General features: G+C 56.8%; 1 protein-coding gene across 1 annotated transcript in view; it reads right to left on the bottom strand.

Moving 5' to 3' along the window:
* The window catches only part of CACNA1C (calcium voltage-gated channel subunit alpha1 C), a 457,945-nt gene that overhangs the window by 87,749 nt on the left and 352,614 nt on the right, over window positions 1-17,582 (bottom strand). Inside the window, exons 11-13 of the mRNA XM_060024050.1 lie at window positions 16,650-16,676; window positions 8,525-8,685; window positions 7,462-7,687 (exon numbers count right to left, since the gene is read on the bottom strand). Coding sequence (XP_059880033.1) covers window positions 7,462-7,687; window positions 8,525-8,685; window positions 16,650-16,676 — 414 coding nt within the window. The remainder of the gene's footprint in view (window positions 1-7,461; window positions 7,688-8,524; window positions 8,686-16,649; window positions 16,677-17,582) is intronic.

Consider the following 17,582-nt stretch of genomic DNA (forward strand, 5'->3'; position numbering starts at 1 on the left):
AGCCACCCTGTCCCCAGCCTGCATTTCACATGCTCATCCCCTCCGGGGGGACGGTCCAAAGAGCAGGGCTTGTGCTGGGAGCACAGCCAGAGGAGGTGCCCTGGGAGTGTTTTGCTGGATGAAGGAACAAATCTTCAACATGACACCTCTGTACTTAACGGAGGGAAGGCAAGGGGACACAGACCCTGTGTGTGTGGAGCAGGGCTAGGGGGCGGGTCTCACACTCACTGGAGTCAAACCCACTTTGCTCAAAGGTGAGGAATGGCTCTCGCCCTCCCCGCAACGTCACTTCTGATCCCGTGGCTACCAGGCCACTCGTCACACTATTATGTGTCAGGAGGACAGACTGGTCCCCAGAGGCGTGGGGTGGGGGGGAGGTGGGCGAACTGGGTGCAGGGGTCAAAAGCTACAAACGTCCAGTTATAAAACAAATAAGTCCTGGGGACGTGATGCACGGCACGGTGACCACAGTCAGCAACACCATATTTTACCCTGGAAAGTGGCCAAGAGAATAGATCTTAAAGTGTTCTCATCACAAGAAAAAATTGTGTGTGGTGATGGATGTTAACTTGACTGTGGTGATCGTTTCCTAATGTATGCAAATATGGAAACATTATGTTTGCCTGAAACGAGTATCATGTTATATGTCAACTACAGTGGACCCTGAACAACACAGGGGTTAGGGCACCGACCCTCGGCGGTTGAAAATCTGAGAATACCTCGACAGCCCGTGTCCTCGAATCCAACCAACCTCGGACTGTGTAGACCTGCAGTGCGAAAAAATCTGCATGGAAGTGAACCCTCGCAGTTCAAACCCCTGTTGTTCAAGGATCAGCTGTATGCCTTGACTCAAAAAAAGGAAAAAAGAAAAACGTCTATGATGCCTCAGTTTGCTGCATAGAAAGTAGGGTCGCTGTGGCTTCTAGACGCTTGGGTAGGATTCCAGAGAGCAGTGTGAACATGAGTCTCTCCTGGGGACAGCGTCCCCCCCGGGGGCTCAGAACAAGCGGCCGCAGGTCTGAGGGCACCTGCCAGCCTTGGTTCACGAGCCAGACGGCGCCCAAGTGCCTGACTCACTTGCTCACGGACACACCTGGGCTGAGGAGATGCCGCCCTTGGACCAGGTCGTGGCTGTGGGCGCTGCGTGCATTCAGCCTCCTGTTGCTTCCCGTGCAGCAGGGCAGGGTGGAGGTCCCCGCGTGTGGCCTGCCACCTGTGCTCTGTGCCTCTGGAGGAATACCGAGCAGAGCTGGTGCCAGTGGCCTGGCGTCACGAGGGACCCCCCCGCTGGACGGAAGGCCCTCCATCCCTACGTGCACTCCCTGGAAGACCGACACGGGGATCGCTGTGGGGATACTGCGGAGCTCAGAGGGGACGGCTGGAATCTGGGGCCTGGCTCACCATGGCAGATGGCAGGGAACAGGGTGTGTTCTCCTCAACACTGATACCAAAGAGGCTTGTAGGTGCCGGGTGGCAGCCTCCGGGCAGGGCGATGGGAAGGCCCTGCACCTCTGTCCTTCTCGATGTCAGTCTGTCCTGATGTCTGTGACCGCTGTGGCCCCGTGTCCCAGGGTCCCTCTCCCTCCAGGAAGGTTGGTGGGTGGTGAACTGGAGGGTGGACGGCATATGCACCGTCGAAGGGGGCTTTCATCCTAATTGATTAAGACTGAAATACACACACTCACGCCAAAAAAGAAGGCGCCTTGGAGAAAAGTGGGCACCAGCAGAACAAAGGACTCAGGGTCTTGAACCTTGCAGAGAAGCTGAGAAAAACCAAGCCCCGCCTCTTCAGAATGATGTCCGCGTGCGTCCACATGCACAGAAGAACCCTCCAGCACTGGGGGTCTCAGCCCCCGAAGCACAGGCCGCTCGAGAGACTCGCCCCCCCTGCCGATCCCCCTTGGGGTCATGGTCTCTCTTCATCCCTCCCGTGGCTCGGAATCATCCTTCCCAGCAGCGTGTCCTGCCCACCCCGGGCCAAACCTGCCAGCTGAGATCTGGCTGGTCCCCACCCTGCCTCTGTCCCGGGCCGGATGCACAGTTTATGTCCGTCACTCTCGAGCCAAACCCCACCTGGGCAACAAACGCAAAGGCCTTGTCTTCCCTGTTTGCGTCAGAGGCCTCGGTCACACTGGGGACATAACCCCCCTGGGGGATGTGAGCTGATCACGACTGGCAGGGTGTCCTGGCCTCGACCGTGGGATTTAGGCGGGGCTCCTGGGAGCCTCTCAGAGTCCCCAGTCGGCCCTGTGGTTGTGTCGGGGTGAGACAGGGAGCCAGACGTCGTCCTCCCCTGTCTCCTTAACCCCCGAGAATAAGCACCTTCCTCGCTGACGGCCGGCCCGCGGGCTCTAGCGTCTGAGCTGCCTTCTCCATAGGCCCCGGGCCAGCAACTGGGCGGACGCCAAAGTTACCTTTATAATAGTGGCCCGTGAGGAGCTCAGAGCCTCCCTGGGGCCCTGAGAAGGGGGCCGGGAGGGTCTGATGCTCGTGGCCAGACCGGCAGTTACATGGAGAGCTCAGAGTCTGGAGGATTTGCAAAAGGCTCACACCTCGGGGCTGTGGGCCCCTGTGTGGTCACGATTCCCCAGTGAGTCTGTCTGTGCTGAGTCAGTCTGAGCTCACACCTCAGGGACGGCGAAGGGAGCTGCGGGGGAAGAGCGGTGGAAGAAAGAGAAGCATTTAGGGTTTAAGAGGGAAAACAGCAAGGGCTGGAGGGGCTGTGCTGCACGTGAAGACCAACTGTATAAAAAATGAGACGTAATTAGTACCTCGGGGCCACACCCAGATCTAAGCAAACTGAAGCTCTTCCTCCTCATAGAGTGAAGGTCAGGCTGGCCTGACAAACAGCAAACTAGACGTTGAAACGGGCAACATTTAGAGCCCCAGAGAGCCCCAAAGCAGGAGAAAGAGCCCCATCCGTCACGCAGCTGGAAGGCCCGCAGTCATTTACACAAAGACGACAAAGGTCTCGGCCGCGTGCGTGCCTCTCTGTTCTTCTCCCAGAGGTGCCCGGACCTTCTCACCCTGCAGTTCCCCACCCATAGCACTGTGAATACTCAGCGATCAGCGGACAGCCTGGTGCAGGGGTCCCAGTCTTTTTATATAAAAATGAGACCCACAGGATGGTGGATATGCCTACACGCTGTACACTCCCTAAGGCACGCTCAGATTTTGACAAAGTGCCACAAAAATGTAAGCAGGCTAGCAACTCACTGTCATCATAAACCAACGGCTTCTCTTCCCGCAGGGGCCACGGATCAGCTGTAAACCCACCCGGTTCTTGCTCGTTCATTAAAGCCTTCAGGAACGCAAGTGACCAAGAGTGAGGGTGTTACAAGAGCAATACTGAATGTACTTGTATTTGCTATGTAAAAAAGAAACCATTTGGGGCTTCCCTGGTGGCGCAGTGGTTGAGAGTCTGCCTGCCGATGCAGGGGACGCGGGTTCGTGCCCCGATCCGGGAAGATCCCACATGCCGTGGAGCGGCTAGGCCCGTGAGCCATGGCCGCTGACCCTTGCGTCCGGAGCCTGTGCTCCGCAACGGGAGAGGCCACAACAGTGAGAGGCCCACGTACCGCAAAAAAAAAAAAGAAACCATTCACAGATTTTGGTATTTTAGCTCTTAGTAATAGCAAGTGACCTGCCACACACTGTCGAGCTGCTCTGGACATACTGAAGGGTCATGAGGTCATGGCTGAGAACCACGGTCTAGATCGGTGTTCCCGGCCCTTAGACCACAGGCCCTGGGTGGGAGGAGGGCAGCCTGGAACTACAGGAGGGGATCCACGGATCCTAGCACTCTAAATAAAGAGCCTCACATGTGGTCAGGTGTGTAGCAATTAATAAAATTAAAATCAATTTTAAAACTTTGCTGGACTCCTATCAGGCCTTTATCATTATGAGTTTTCTCAGTCCAGAGCCATCAGAAACACCGTCTTCACCGGGTCGGGGCTACTGTCTAGAGGAGAGAGTGGAGAGGGAAGAATCAAGTTTCCAATTATACATGAAGCTTCCTATTTTTAGACAAGAAAGAGGACAAAGGGCAGCGGCAGAAAAACAGGCCAGAGTTTCTCAAAGTGAGGTCATTGGGCCACTGGCTTGGAGCTCCCCAGGAGCTGCTGGCTGAACTCTCTAGAGTGATGGGTCCTTAATGAGCTCTCCTGAGAAGGTCATCTAGGTCTGAGAACCACAGTCACTGGTCCAGAAAACGCTGTTAAAAATAGTAGCGGGATGGCGCAAAGTTTCCTCCAAGAGATTTTAAAAGAAGAGGGAGAAACAGACTTGTTTGATGGCAGGACCAGGCTGACCTGTCTCAGGGGACCAGTACGCCCACCCCCCAGCCCCTATTTTAGGCACTTTCTGGCCACTGGAGTGTATTGGAGACCAGGTTCAGGAGGGGGCCTGGGACTCCCCCACACCTGGACTCTTTGCTGTCTTCCAGAAGCCCCCAGACAGTTTGGAGACTGGAAAACAGGAAGATGATGGCCTTTGCCAAAGTAACTTCCAATTAGACCATGAAATTCTTCTGTTTACGGATTTTATGGCGATCCAAAAATGCCACTAACCCTCCCTGTGGAGGGGCTTCCGGAAGCTCGCTGACAAAGACAGACTTAAAAGTGGCGTCCTGGCGATAGTTTCAGATTAGAAATAGATAAATTGTTGATTAGAAACAGAATGAATGTGCAGTCCCTTCAAGATGCCATGAGAACATCTGGGAGCAAAATTCTTTTCTCTAGGAATTGAAAAAACAGACAAAGCCCCAAGCATGTGGACCTTTGAGAATTACTTAAGAGGCACCTGAAACTCCAAATTAAAAATAGCTTGGGCTGACCCAGGAGGAGCAAGCAGAATCAGTCAAAATCCTTTACGTCTTGTCTCTGGAGACAGACAAGAGAGTTTAGCCATCAGCCCTGCAGCCCATGGTCATGGTCGAGGCACAGAGCCTGGTGATCCCAGCTTCACCCCTGGGCAAGCGACTGAACTCCCTCAGTCTTCCCATCTGGAAAATGGGACTAATGATAACAGCACCCTCTCTTATAGGTGATGGTGAAGATTTACAGGTCAGACGCAGGCGAGCACTGGGGTCAGGCTGTCCGGCACAGACCGAGAGCTGATGCACATTCACCAGGACTGTCGTGACGTTTCTACTACTTTCATTTTGAACCGAGGATTTTCTGGGGCGTCAAGATATTCAGACATTGAGGAAGAGCTCTTTCCGGGGGCGGGGGCGAGGCAAGTGTCGCCCAGGAGTATCCAACTTGGGGATGTAAGTCCTGCCTGTACTTTGAGTCTGTCTTCTGACCTTGAGGCTTCCCCAGGGCTGCTCTCCTGTCCCCAGCTTCCCGAAGCAGATGTCGCCCCTGCCTACTGTGCCAGCTCATTCCATTCTGGCTTAGATTTTCCTTTCATTGCCTCCCAGGAGCGGACTCCGTCTCCCCAGCTGGACTGTCTGCTCCTCCCAGGTTCAGCCCACACCATGCAGCCCACTTCCTGCCTCTCAGAGCTGGACAGTGTGTACACGGCAGACGACCAAATACAGCCACAGTGTGTGTGTGTGTGTGTGTGTGTGTGTGTGTGTGTGTGTGTGTGACCATTAGCTCTTTCCTCCCTCTTTCTTCTCCTGATAATGACAACAGTTACAATCAGAGTCACAGTGAACACTCGGTTACCAAGAATCTTCTCTGCCTGGCACTGAACTCAACTCTTCAAATGCCTCTTCTCACCCTAACCCTCAACGAACCCACGGGAGCAGGTGTGTTTGGGGCACGGGGGCTGGTGAGGGAACTGGGAAGGGAACAGTCACACCCAGTTGCCCTGCAGCACCCCCCGTCTCCCCACAAGTTCGGAGACTCTGTGCAGAGACGGTTAAGTCCAGGGCCTGGCACGGGCGATACCAACCCCACTCTTCCCAGCAGGATCTCACTGACACCCAGTCTCCCCGCATCAGACTCTAGGGTGGGAGGCTTGTCCTTCTGGGAGCACAGTTGGAACCCCTCCCCTTCAGGTGCTCCTGACGTGCCCCTCCCAGGAAGACCACAGCCCACGGTGAGAAATACATATTATACTGCGACCCAGGCACGATCCCGGGGATTTCTGTGAAACGTGTTTACATTCACGTGAGGCACTCCGATGTTTTCCACCCTATTTCATTCTTCCATTAAAAATGAGAATGAGGAGAAATTGGAACCCATGTACATCGCCAGTAGGAATGTAAAATGGTCCAGTCTCTTTGGGAAACAGTTTGCCACTTCCTGAAAACCTTAACTACAGACTTATCACGTGACCTAGAAATTCTGCTCCTTGTATCCAAGAGACGGGAAAACACGTCCACACGAAAACCTGAACACGATGCTTCCTAGCGGATCATTCACAGGAACCAAAAGGCAGAAATAAACCAGACGCCACCAGCAGGTGAGCGAATAAACAAAACGTGATGTCTATCCGTAGAGTGGAATACAGCTCAGCCACGAAAAGGAATCAGAGTGGAATACAGCTCAGCCACGAAAAGGAATCAGAGTGGAATACAGCTCAGCCACGAAAAGGGATGAAGCGCCGATCTCTGGACAACATGGGGGAGACCTGAAACCATCAGGCCAGGTGGAAGAGGCTGGTCACACAGCAGCACAGGTCGTACGGACATGAACCGTCCAGAGAGGGCAGGTCTGCAGAGATGGAGGCAAGGTGGTGACGGGCGCTGGAGGGGAGGGTGGAGGAGGGAAGAGGGCGCGTGGGGTCTGCTTTTGGGGGATGGAAACGCACTAAAACGGGACTATGGTGTTGGCTGCGAGACTGCAAATACATAAAAAACCCCTGAACTGGACACTTTAAAGAGTGAATTACATAGTATGTGGATTATCTCTCAATAAAAATGATGGTCGTGATCCAATAAGCTGGTCTCACCACCCAGAATGGGTCACAACACGGTGGAAACTTGCTGTCCTGGAGAGGCTGCCCGTCCCCGCCCCGCCTGTCCCGGGGGAGTTCGGGGGCCGCGGCCTTCGGGTGGGTGGCGGGCGGCGGGTGGAGGGGACTTTCAAGGCCCCGTGGCTGCCTTTCATACCGCACGCGCTCAGCACAGGCCCGGCTACAAGAGCAGGTTCCCTCTCTAGGGGCCGGGCGGCCCCAAGAGCTGAGCTATAGGTGAGATTCCGGGGGAGCCGGAAAGGAGCCGGCAGCCCCTTCTCCTGCCTCGAGCCCACAGGTGAGGGCTCGGCCTCCGGACGCCGCCTGTGACCTTGGTGGAGGGCAGGCCCGGGGCTGGTGAAGCAGGGACAGAGGAGCCTGGGTCCCCGATGCCCCTGGAGGCCCCACGGCTGCCACCCCTGCGCTGCCTGTGTGAGCAGCCGAAGGACCCTCTAACGGAGGCGCCATCTGGCGACGACGCGAGCCCAGGGCAGATCCTCCGGGACACAGCGGCTCCCCTCCCCTGGGCCCCCGGGGGGACGACGGGCCACGCACCTCGTGATCTTGAATATCCGCAGGAGGCGTACGCATCTCAGCACGGAGATGCCCAGGGGCGACATGATCTTGGTCTCCACCAGGATGGTCTCCAGGATGCCGCCGCACACGATGAAGCAGTCGAAGCGGTTGAACAGGGACACGAAGTAGGCCTGCAGCCCCAGGCTGTACATCTTGAGGAGCATCTCCGCCGTGAACAGGGCCAGCAGCGCCTTGTTGGCCGTGTCTGCGGGGACCCGCACGGGGGACGGGGGGGGAGAGGAGGTGAGCGTGGCGGATCCCTGCGGGGAAACCCCAGAGCTCGATCCCGCCACACCCCCCTCGCTGCGTGGACTTGGTGGGGAGGGGTCTAGTTACAACCGCAGCAAACCTCCAGCACGGCCCCGACCCCCCGCATCCTCTGCCCCTCACAGCGACTCTGCCAGGCAGCAGGGCTGCTGCCACGCCCCTTTTCCAGAGACGAGAGGTGAGGCTCGAGGGGGCGCCCTCTGCCTAGACTGACCAGCCAAGAGCCGGAGCCGGGGTCCTCGTCTGCCCTCGTCACCAGGAGACGAGCCCCATCTGGGTTCCGGGAGACACCCGGGTCCAGGCCGTGTTCGCCTGACCCCTGGGCCGGTTCCGGGGCTCTGGCCAGGGAGATCCCTTCCGGGGCCCAGGGAGGGGTGGTGGGACCCACTGCCATGGAGGACATTCCCTGTGCTCAGGCCACGCTCGTCCTCTCCCTGGCTTTGTGCTCTCTGCCCCTCACAGGTTTTGGCCAGCACACCTGGAGGCCATACTGCGGCCCCAGGTACTGAAAACCCACTGGGGGCGGAGGGGCGGCAGCCAGAGATCTGACGTAGCCCAACAAGCCACAGCTCGTGGCCGTGTCTCCTGGACCCAACGGTGACGGCCAGGGCAGGCGGGGGGTGTCGCCTGGCCAGGGGAGCCCCGTCTTTGTAGCGTGAGCTGGTGCGTTTCAGCGGCTCACGAGCTGCCAGGCCGCGGTGTGCCCGGTGTCTGGTGTGCCTGGGGCAGGGCCGAGTCAGCCCGAGGAACGCAGGCCGGCCGGGCGGCCGCTCACCTTGGACTTCCGTGAGCCAGTGGGGCTGGTTGTAGTGCTCAGAGGCGATGGTGAGCGTGTTGAGGAAAACCAGGAAGATGACAAGCCAGTAGAAGACGCTCGACTTCACGGCCGCGCGGCACTTCCGCCTGCAGAACCGATTCCAGCGGCGCCAGTAGCGGCTGCAAAGGGGCAGAGAAGGACGGGGCGGGAGGCGGCTGTGAACTCAGGTCCCCGGCCGACATGCCCCAAGGTGGCCACCTCGCTCCCCTGAACTGGCCCGACCTCACCAGGGCCAGAGACGAGCGTCCCACCAAGGTCACCGGCTCGCGGCTGGTGGTGTGGCCTTTGGGGGGGGGGTCCCTGCTTCTCTGGGAATGTGGCCCCCTGGCCTGTGACCCCGAGCAAGGCCAGCCTTGTGGGAGGGTCTGGCCTGAAGCTGAAGGGAGGTTATTTAATTTCACAGTAACGGCATCACTAGAAATAGTATTGCAAGTCGTAAGACTAGTATTACTAGGACTAGTAATGGTTACCATTAGCGAACCCACGTCTGGCTGGTACCATATCGGCACTTCTCATGCCTTCTCCCAGATCCTTTAAACATGTCTGCAAAGCAGGCGTTGTCCCGATTTTCAGGAGAAAACCAAGGACCCTGGAGTTGGGCGTCTGGACTGACACCAGGTGAGGGCAGAGCCAGCGGCGTCCCCTCTTCCCGCCTGCAGCCCAGGCGCCAGGCGCTCCCTTCTTCCTGCCTGCAGAGCCAGCGGCGTCCCCTCTTCCCGCCTGCAGCCCAGGCGCCAGGCGCTCCCCTGGCTGCCGCATCCGTGAAGAGTGGGAGGTGGATCTGGACCAGCAGTGCTTGACTTGAAGGGGAGGCTGTGGAGTCCTTCAAGATTACATCCTCTGTTCAGAACAACGGGCACACTGCCCCCACCTCTACACGCAAGTTCACGCCATACGTGGGCCCTGAAAGCTCATACCTGGGCCGCGGGACACTCGCCCCCATGGCCTCTGGTTAGGGACTTTCATCAAACCTGGCTGTGCATAGAACCACCTGGGGAAAGTTTAAAAAAACACAACAAAAACACACCAGGCCCCGGGCCCCAACCCAGTGAAATCTGATTGTCTGGGGTTGAGTAATTTTTAAATAACCCCCAAATACCGTTGCTGTTTGCTAAGGCTCCCCAGATGGTTCTCATGTGTAACCATGGTTGACAACTGTGAAGCCGGATGACCCCAAGGAAACGCTCACATTCTAGGATTCACTGGTGGACGGGTTTACAGCTTGTCCCCAATCTCATCCTCCTGATACCGAGGGAATATGCAGATATATTTGGTAATTCCGTTGACCAAACAGTTACCAGTTTAACACCATGTGAGGAGCGAAGGACGGGGTGCCAGGGAGACTGCGGGGGCCCTGTATCGAGAGGGGATCTGATTCCAGAAAACCAAACACAACGAGAGCAGCCACACGGTCACCGTCCAGCTGGGGGACGGTAAGAGGGGCGCCGTGGGCAGTGTCGGGCTGGAGGCGATGGAGGCCACAGCTCTACTCGAGGAAGGAGGAGAGTGAGGGGACGTGGACTTTGGAGGCGGAGTCAGCAGGCCTTTGACCCTGACCACGAGTGCAGGGGAGAGAGAAAGGGTGGAGGGGTGTCTGGAGGAGGCGCTGTCACCAGCACGGGCGCCCCGCGGAGGGGGGCTCGACCGGAAAACACCTTGAGGTACTTGCAGGTTGTGTCCGTAGGGATACCCACCAGGCGGCTGAGGACAGAGCCCCCGCTTTGGGACAGAAGGTGGGGGGTGGTGGTGATGGCTATCGTCCTGGACACCTGCACTCTTATCTGCATGAAGTCACAGGTCCCCAGGTCCCCAGGCTCAAGGCTCTGTTGTCGGGACCCTCCACGCGCCCCAGGCGGCCCTCTGGAGAGCCCAGCCTTATTTGTATTTCTGCTGTTTTGTCACCTGCGGCCCGTGGAAAACCCTGCTGCCATAGCTTTGCTGGAATCTGCTCTGAGATTAGAAGGCGAGGGGCACGTCTAAGGCGGGCCTTGCTGCCTGGGAGCTGCAGGAGGACCTGGCTTTGGCTTGCAGGGCAGGGAGGGAAGAAAGGATTAAGGGGGTGGTGTTCTGACCTGACCTCACCCCTGTCACTGAAGGGGCGGGGACGCCACCTCCAGGGAGCACCAAACCTTGGCAGGGACGTTTGCTGCTACTGGTGGGAAGAGTCGCTACATGGAGAAGAAAGGCCTGGGGGTCAGAAGACGGTGGTTCCCAATGCGCTGTGGAGGCTTCCACGCTCCAGACACACCACCGGGCGACAGCAGGGGTGGCAGAGGGCGCAGGGGGGACAAGGCAATGGGACAGGGGCCCAGGTGGTCCCTAGCGGGGGGAGCGGCCTCCGGCGGTGTTGGACCACGGCGCTAGGCACCTGCTCTCGCCAGGGCGGGACTCTGCTTCTCTCCTGCGATCGAGCTTGGTGATATTGCAGACAAAGTTGGTAAGACTTTTTTTCCCCCTGAAAAACGAGTTTTCAGGACAAACTCATATCCAATCTTAAATGGCGTCAGCTACCAATTGGCCCTTGCCATCTACCTCTACGAGGATTAAATCACGAGCCGCTGCAGCTGCTGACCTTCGACACCCCCTGAAAGGAGTTCAGGGCAGAGGTCAGGAATGAGGCCCTCTTGCTCCGGGAACAAATAACTCCTCTTATCTACAAAAACACTAAGATCCTCCACGGTGACGTCTGCTGCCCGTGACTGGCAGAAACCTTCACGAGACGAGCAGAAACCGTCACGAGACGAGCAGAAACCGTCACGAGACGAGCAGAAACCTTCTGCAGAAAATATTGCTGGATTCTATGTACGCCCCTCCCCCTTCAAAAGAATCACATCTGTACTGACTTTCCCCTGCCTCTTAGGAGCAGTTTCTCAAAGCTCTCCGAGATGCTGTTTCCCGGGCTGTAGTCCTCATTTTGCCCCGAATAAGACTTAACTCACAACCCTCACGTTGTGCATTTTTTTAAGTCGGCAATAGGTTACACTGTAGTTGCAAAGAATGTTTTGAATAGAGACAAGATCATTTACAAAAATCACCAATAATTGTGATTCGGAGGCCAAAGGAATCACGGTTGCTTTCTTCCACATTTTGGAGGAACCGACTCCAACTCTGTCTCACACCCAGACCTTGACTGCGCTCTTCCCCAAGTTTGGGGCTGGTGGATGCGGGTGCCACGTGCCCGGGCCTGTCCCGGGGTCTGGAGCTGCTCTGCTGAAGGCCCTGCAGCTGTGGCTGTGACGGACGGGGCGGCACCCGTGGAGTTGTGCGCTCCCGAGACAGCCACTCAGGAGAGTCACGTGGGTTCGGACCGGGGCGGGGGTGGAGTAATTACCATCCAGAGAAAGTATTTAAAGATGATTACACGCCTCCCACCCTTCAAAATACAGCTTTGCTTGACAACTGGTGTCCTGGTAACGCTTCCTACTGCACAATAAATGCAATGGTTTATCAGAATGTGTAAGTGCACTTGTGTGTTTACAGATGCGCGGAGGATATAGAAATTAAACGATAAAACAGGGAGGAGGAATGTGCCTGCTGTTCACGTTCCCTCCACTCTCACTGGGAACGTTGTCCCCTCGAGAAGTGGAACTTCCCGGACACAGACCTGGAGGTGACGGCAGCACGGACATGCCTCTCGCACGTCTTCAAACCCGTGCGTCGCTGCGTTCCCACCGGACAGCTCTGCTCGCTCGCCTGGACCCGCCTGACCCCTTCCCGGCACTGGCCCAGCTCCTACCTTTCCATCGACACGGCTGTCCCCCCACCAAGCCTCCCTTTCTGGGAGAGAGCAGCCATTGGCCTTGCTTCAGGGCTCAGCAGGGGCCCCAGCTTCCCGGCGGTGCACTTTTCTAGACGTCCCAGCTGCCAAGTTCCAGTCACACTTACTGTCCGTGTTGCTCACTTAGCTACACGTTCAAGAAACATTTATTGAAACATCTTCCCCGAGCCAAGTACTAGCTATTCAGCTTAACACGCAGACGGGAAACTCGGGTCGGTGATATGGACCCCGAGGGTGCCGCGCGCCAGGCGGGCTTAGTAGAGGTGCCCCAGGGGCACACAGAAGGGCAGCCCAGGCCACCGTGGGGTGCCAGCCAGCCTCCCCAGAGGACGCGATGCTCCGTTTCCTGTAGGTCAGTATCTTTACTGTGTGACTCCGGCTTCTCCACTGAGATCGCAGGGTCCTGAGGGGAAGGGGCTGCATCCTGTCCTTTGTGATGGGCTCACAGCCCACCACTGTGGTCTTACACAGTAGGACCACTGGGCCGGCAGGCAGGTAGGGCAGCAGAGACAAACTTTACACACACTTACTCACTCCGCGTTGTGGACGGGGCTTAGGACCCCGCGGATGGGGTCGGGAGGAGGGGGCAGTGCTCCTGAAGGAGTTTGCTCGGCACAGAATTTTGGACAAGCATCTAGAACAGGAGACAGCACCCAAACGGTGGACACTTGAGGCTCTTTCCAGTGGCCAGAGCTGAGAACAAGCAACCCAGAAAATCCTTAACATTTAACTATTTTACACAAAAGTAACCAAAAAATGGGTTATTAGCGACTGGGGCAAATTTGGGCATGTGCCTTATTGCTTATGGGATGGCAGAGGTGAAGGGACCTCGGAGGCACGTTTCTCTGAAGACGGGCGAGACAGGGCTCCCGACCTCAGACCCCCGAGGGCTTCACTTCAGACCGCTGTGACGTCCAGATCCAAGCCCCAACATGTTATCTGACTAATCCCCTCACGCTGTGGAAGGCGCTCAGGGTCGTCTGTTCCGTAACTAAGTCCTATTCTGAGCCCCACATGTTGCCAAGTTCCTTATTCCTCTAAGTAGAGACTTGGCTTACCAAGGGAACACCCTAACATTGCCCTAATATTACAAGTCCATTAATTTGCCCAAATTTCCCTAAAACCTCTGCTCCAATATTTCCTTTAAAGACCCTGTGACTTTGTATCACCATCTTGCAAATGGAACAGGCCAGTTTGAGGCTCAAATTCTATTATTTGTCATTGTTAAGCTGAGAGAATGAGCGAGAATACTTGGTGTGTGCGTTTAACTCCAATTTTAGATTCTTTTCAGGGTAAAACAGGCTCTTCACTGTTTACGAGGTTACTTCTGAGTTGCAGAAATTCTCTGTCCGTTTCCCGTGTTACTATGTTTTTCTCCTGTGCCTCCTATACCCGTGTGAGCTGCCACAATCAGACAGACAGAAGGGCTGAGGACACCGTTCCTGCGTCTGCAGCAGACAGAGGTTTCTCAGGGTCGACCTTGGTGATTTCAATGGCATTTTCAATCCATTGCCAGCCTTTGTTATCCCCTAAACAGACACCACCACTGGACTGTAGGGTGTAGATGAGGCAGCTGCTGTCTGACCCTGTGGGGTCACACTGTCCAGTGCGGTAGCCACTGGCCACCTGTGGCTACTGCACACATGAAACGTGGCCAGTCCAAAATGGGTGTGCAGTGAGTGTAAAGGACACACTGGATTGCAAAGAAAAATTAATATAAAATATGTCATCCATTTTTTATATTAATTACATATTGAAATAATGTTTTTGACGCACTGGCTTAAATAAACTATATTAAGATGAATTTCACCTGCTCCTTTTCACTTTTTTAACATGGCTGCTAGAAAGTTTTACAAAGGGTGTGAGTGTCCGGCATTATGTTTCTAACTCAACAGCTGTGCCCTGGAGCGCCCCCGACCCCTCGCTGCAGCCCCTAGACACACAGCTGGGCAGAAACGGCTTCGGATCCCTGGGCAGAGCCTCATCACATGGTGCAGAGCCCGGGTCCTGGGCGTGGGTCCCGACTTGGCCAAGCGCGAGCCACGTGGCCCCGGGCCTCTGTCAGCCTCAGTGTCCTCCTCTGAAAGGGTTTACTGATGGTGCCAAGTGACTAGTCATAAGCCTTCTGGGAATGAATACAGAATCTTCTCTGTGTATTTCTGTTGTATCTTGAGTAGTAGCTGCAGGGGGAGGAGCCCTTCCCAGAGGGGGATCTGGTACCAGCAGGGTGAGCCACGTCTCAAAACAGAGTCCAGGGGTCCAGGTGGACCCCCGTGCCCCTCTTCTTCCAGAGCACAGCTTACACCCTAGAGCACTGGATACAGAACGCCCCCCGTCTCCCGGGTCATCTCATGCTGGAGCGAGTCCAGGCAAGTCTGTGATTTCTCTCCCACCCCCCAGAGCACGTTTGTTCGTTCATTCACTCATGCATTCATTTGTTCATTTATGAGTCACCCATTTTCATGTAATGAGAATGATGTTTTGGAAATATTTTCAAAGGTATTTTTATACCCCTTTACTCTCTCCCTGCATGGGGGCTTTGGAACTGCAGAAGCACGAAGTGCTTTCTCAGCTTTGGCTGTAACACAGAGCTTTCATTTCAGTCTGCGTCAAGCCTAATGCCATGCGGGGGCAGGACGATCCATTCGTCCCTCCACTTAGTATCTATTAAGGCCCCACTAAACGCCAGCCGCTTCTCCAGACGCTGGAGAGAAAGCAGTAAGGTCCGTGCGCTACGGAGACAAAGGATTTTCTACGTTTCTTGAGCTCTCTCCTGTAACAACAGCTGGACCTGGGAGACTTGATCCTAGGATTTTTATGTGAAGGAGGTCTTGGCTTCAGAGGAAGTGGAAGGGGAGAAAGCCTGCATTTTCCAGCCGCAGTGGAACATGGGAGCAGAAGGTGACAGCAGGAGGGGAGAGGGTCCCACACCAGCATCCTCATTTAATTCTCTGGCCGAGCGCCAAGCTCTAGAAACAGCCAGACAGTCACGGGGAGGCCAGGACGTCAGGGCTGAAGGTGCCTCTCCTGGGTGCAGCACAGGGTCTGCGGGGCCCTGGGGGATGCCAGCCTTCAGCCTAGAGCTCTACCCAGGCAGGCACAGAGCGGGACAGGCGGCCGGTGCGTAGGTGAGCGTCCGGTTCCTGCAGCCTGTCCACGGAGGGCCTGGAGGTGTCCATGGGCTCAAAGAGCCTGGGGACCAGAGGCAACGATTTCAAGGCCAGAGGCCAACATGGGGCCCACGGACACCGTGGGTGGAGGCCCAACCAGATGGACTTGTGGCCCCTCGGCAGGCCCGGTTCTAGAGGAACAAGCAGGGGTCTCGGGCTGGACCCCAGGACCCGTCCTCACTGAGGCCTGGGTACTCCCGGGGTCTTGAAGTCCCGGCCCCGCTTCTCCACCCTGGAGAAGAGCTGGACAGAGGAAAGAAGAGAACTGAACACTTAGCTTAAGGGCCAGTTTAAAAGGCAGCCTTGGGCTACACTGCTCAGCTGGACTACAGTTCAATGTTATTTATGCACCTGCCCCAGGTGAGGCTGGGGAAGCAGGATTAGATCAATGATGAAACCTAAACACTATCGTTTTTGGCTCGTACAGGCTTTGTGGGAGTGAATCCCCACCCCTACTCACATATCTGTCCATCCAGTGCACATGGTGGACAGCCTGCTACCCGCCGGGCGCCCGGCTCAGCTCCCTGCAAATAGCACCTCAGGGGCTCACGGAGCCCATTGCAGACACGGGAGCCCGCGTGGGGAGGGCGGTGACAGAGGTCTGAGCGAAGCGCTGGGGGGAGGGTGGGGAGTCTGCAGAAGGTGTGGAGATGCGCTACCAGCGAGGTTCTGAACAGGAGCCCAAGCTCTCCAGGGGAGGCTCGGGGATGCGGCGATTCGGACGGAAGGAGGGCTCCACGCGGAAGCCTGGACATGTGAGAGGACGGGGGACGTTCAGGAACCGTGGGATGCACGGGGGGCGAGGCTGGAGGGGCAGACAGGGCGAGGACGGCGCAGCGAGGAAGGTTCTGAAGCCCTCACTTCCGTGCACATGGCCGAGAACAGCAGCAGTGGCCACGTGCTTACTTCAACCGACTTCATCTTACAAGGGGGGGACATGGCATCTCACAACCTCCTAGGGCCGGGGCCACCAAAATCACTAACTCCCAAGCCCCAAGCCCGGAGCCACGCCTGGTCTGATCCACGAGCCTCTTCCTGAGAGCCGCGCAGAAGGAAAGCAGACCCGCCGCTGACCCCCCCTCAGCCCCCAGCCGGGGGTGTCCCCAGCCCAGCAGGAAAGGAGCATCTCACTCACCTAAACTTCGACTTGGAGATCCTGTGGCTGAAAGGGAAAGAGGAGACGTTACCAAACGACACACACGTTTCCCTCTTTTCTCAGACGCCCCCAGGTGACCACACGGGCGCTGGACAGAGCAGCTTCGGAGAGACAGCCCTGCGGTCAGCACGTCCTGGTGTCTGTGTGTTTGAAGGGGAGACCGAGGGCTGGCCCAGCCCACAAACCTACGAATCTAGCATCTTCTAGGTGGAGACGTGGCCCCCGGAGACGGTGCTGTGTTCTCAGACCGTCAGCTGGGGTCGGGCAGCGGGTTGGGGGCCACGCCCTGAGAACAGTCGTGGAGGACAGGAGCCCCTCCTGCAGACGTGGCCCTCGGACATTGCAGGCGGGAACAGGCTGGCAGAGGCCCAGCGCCGTCTGAACAGGAGCCCGGCCCCATCACCACCTGGCCTGAGCGTGGAGCCTGGGCCCAAGGAAACAGGCCGGGGCTGAGCACAGACCCCGGATGCTGGCAGTGGTGTGCAGCCCTGAAGACCTGGGGACTTGTGGACAGAAGCACCAGTGGGTGGGCTGGTGGCTGACTCGAGGGGCATCTCTGGAGAAGGGGGGAGGTACTGAAAGGTGGAAACTTCCAGGAGGCCCTGCGGCCCGTGGGAGGCCGGATGGAGCCGGGCTGGGGGCAGAGATCATGCAGGCATCTGAGATGGCCCTGTGGAAGGCCACACGTCGGGAAGGCCCTGGTGTCTGAGGAGTGAGCGCTGGCAGGGCCGCGGGTGGGAGACCGTGCTCGGACGGGCAGGCAGGTGCAGAGCGCTGGTCAGAGATGAAGAGGGGACAAAATCCGCCTGTCCCAGCTCAGCACAGAGAGAGCTCTGCTGCGAAGCAAGAAATCAGCCCCTCTTGCTATTTTTTATAAAAAAAAATAAGCCAGGAGATGTGACAGGTGGCAGA

This window comes from Delphinus delphis, chromosome 11 (assembly GCF_949987515.2).
Source record: "Delphinus delphis chromosome 11, mDelDel1.2, whole genome shotgun sequence".
NCBI lineage: Eukaryota > Metazoa > Chordata > Mammalia > Artiodactyla > Delphinidae > Delphinus > Delphinus delphis.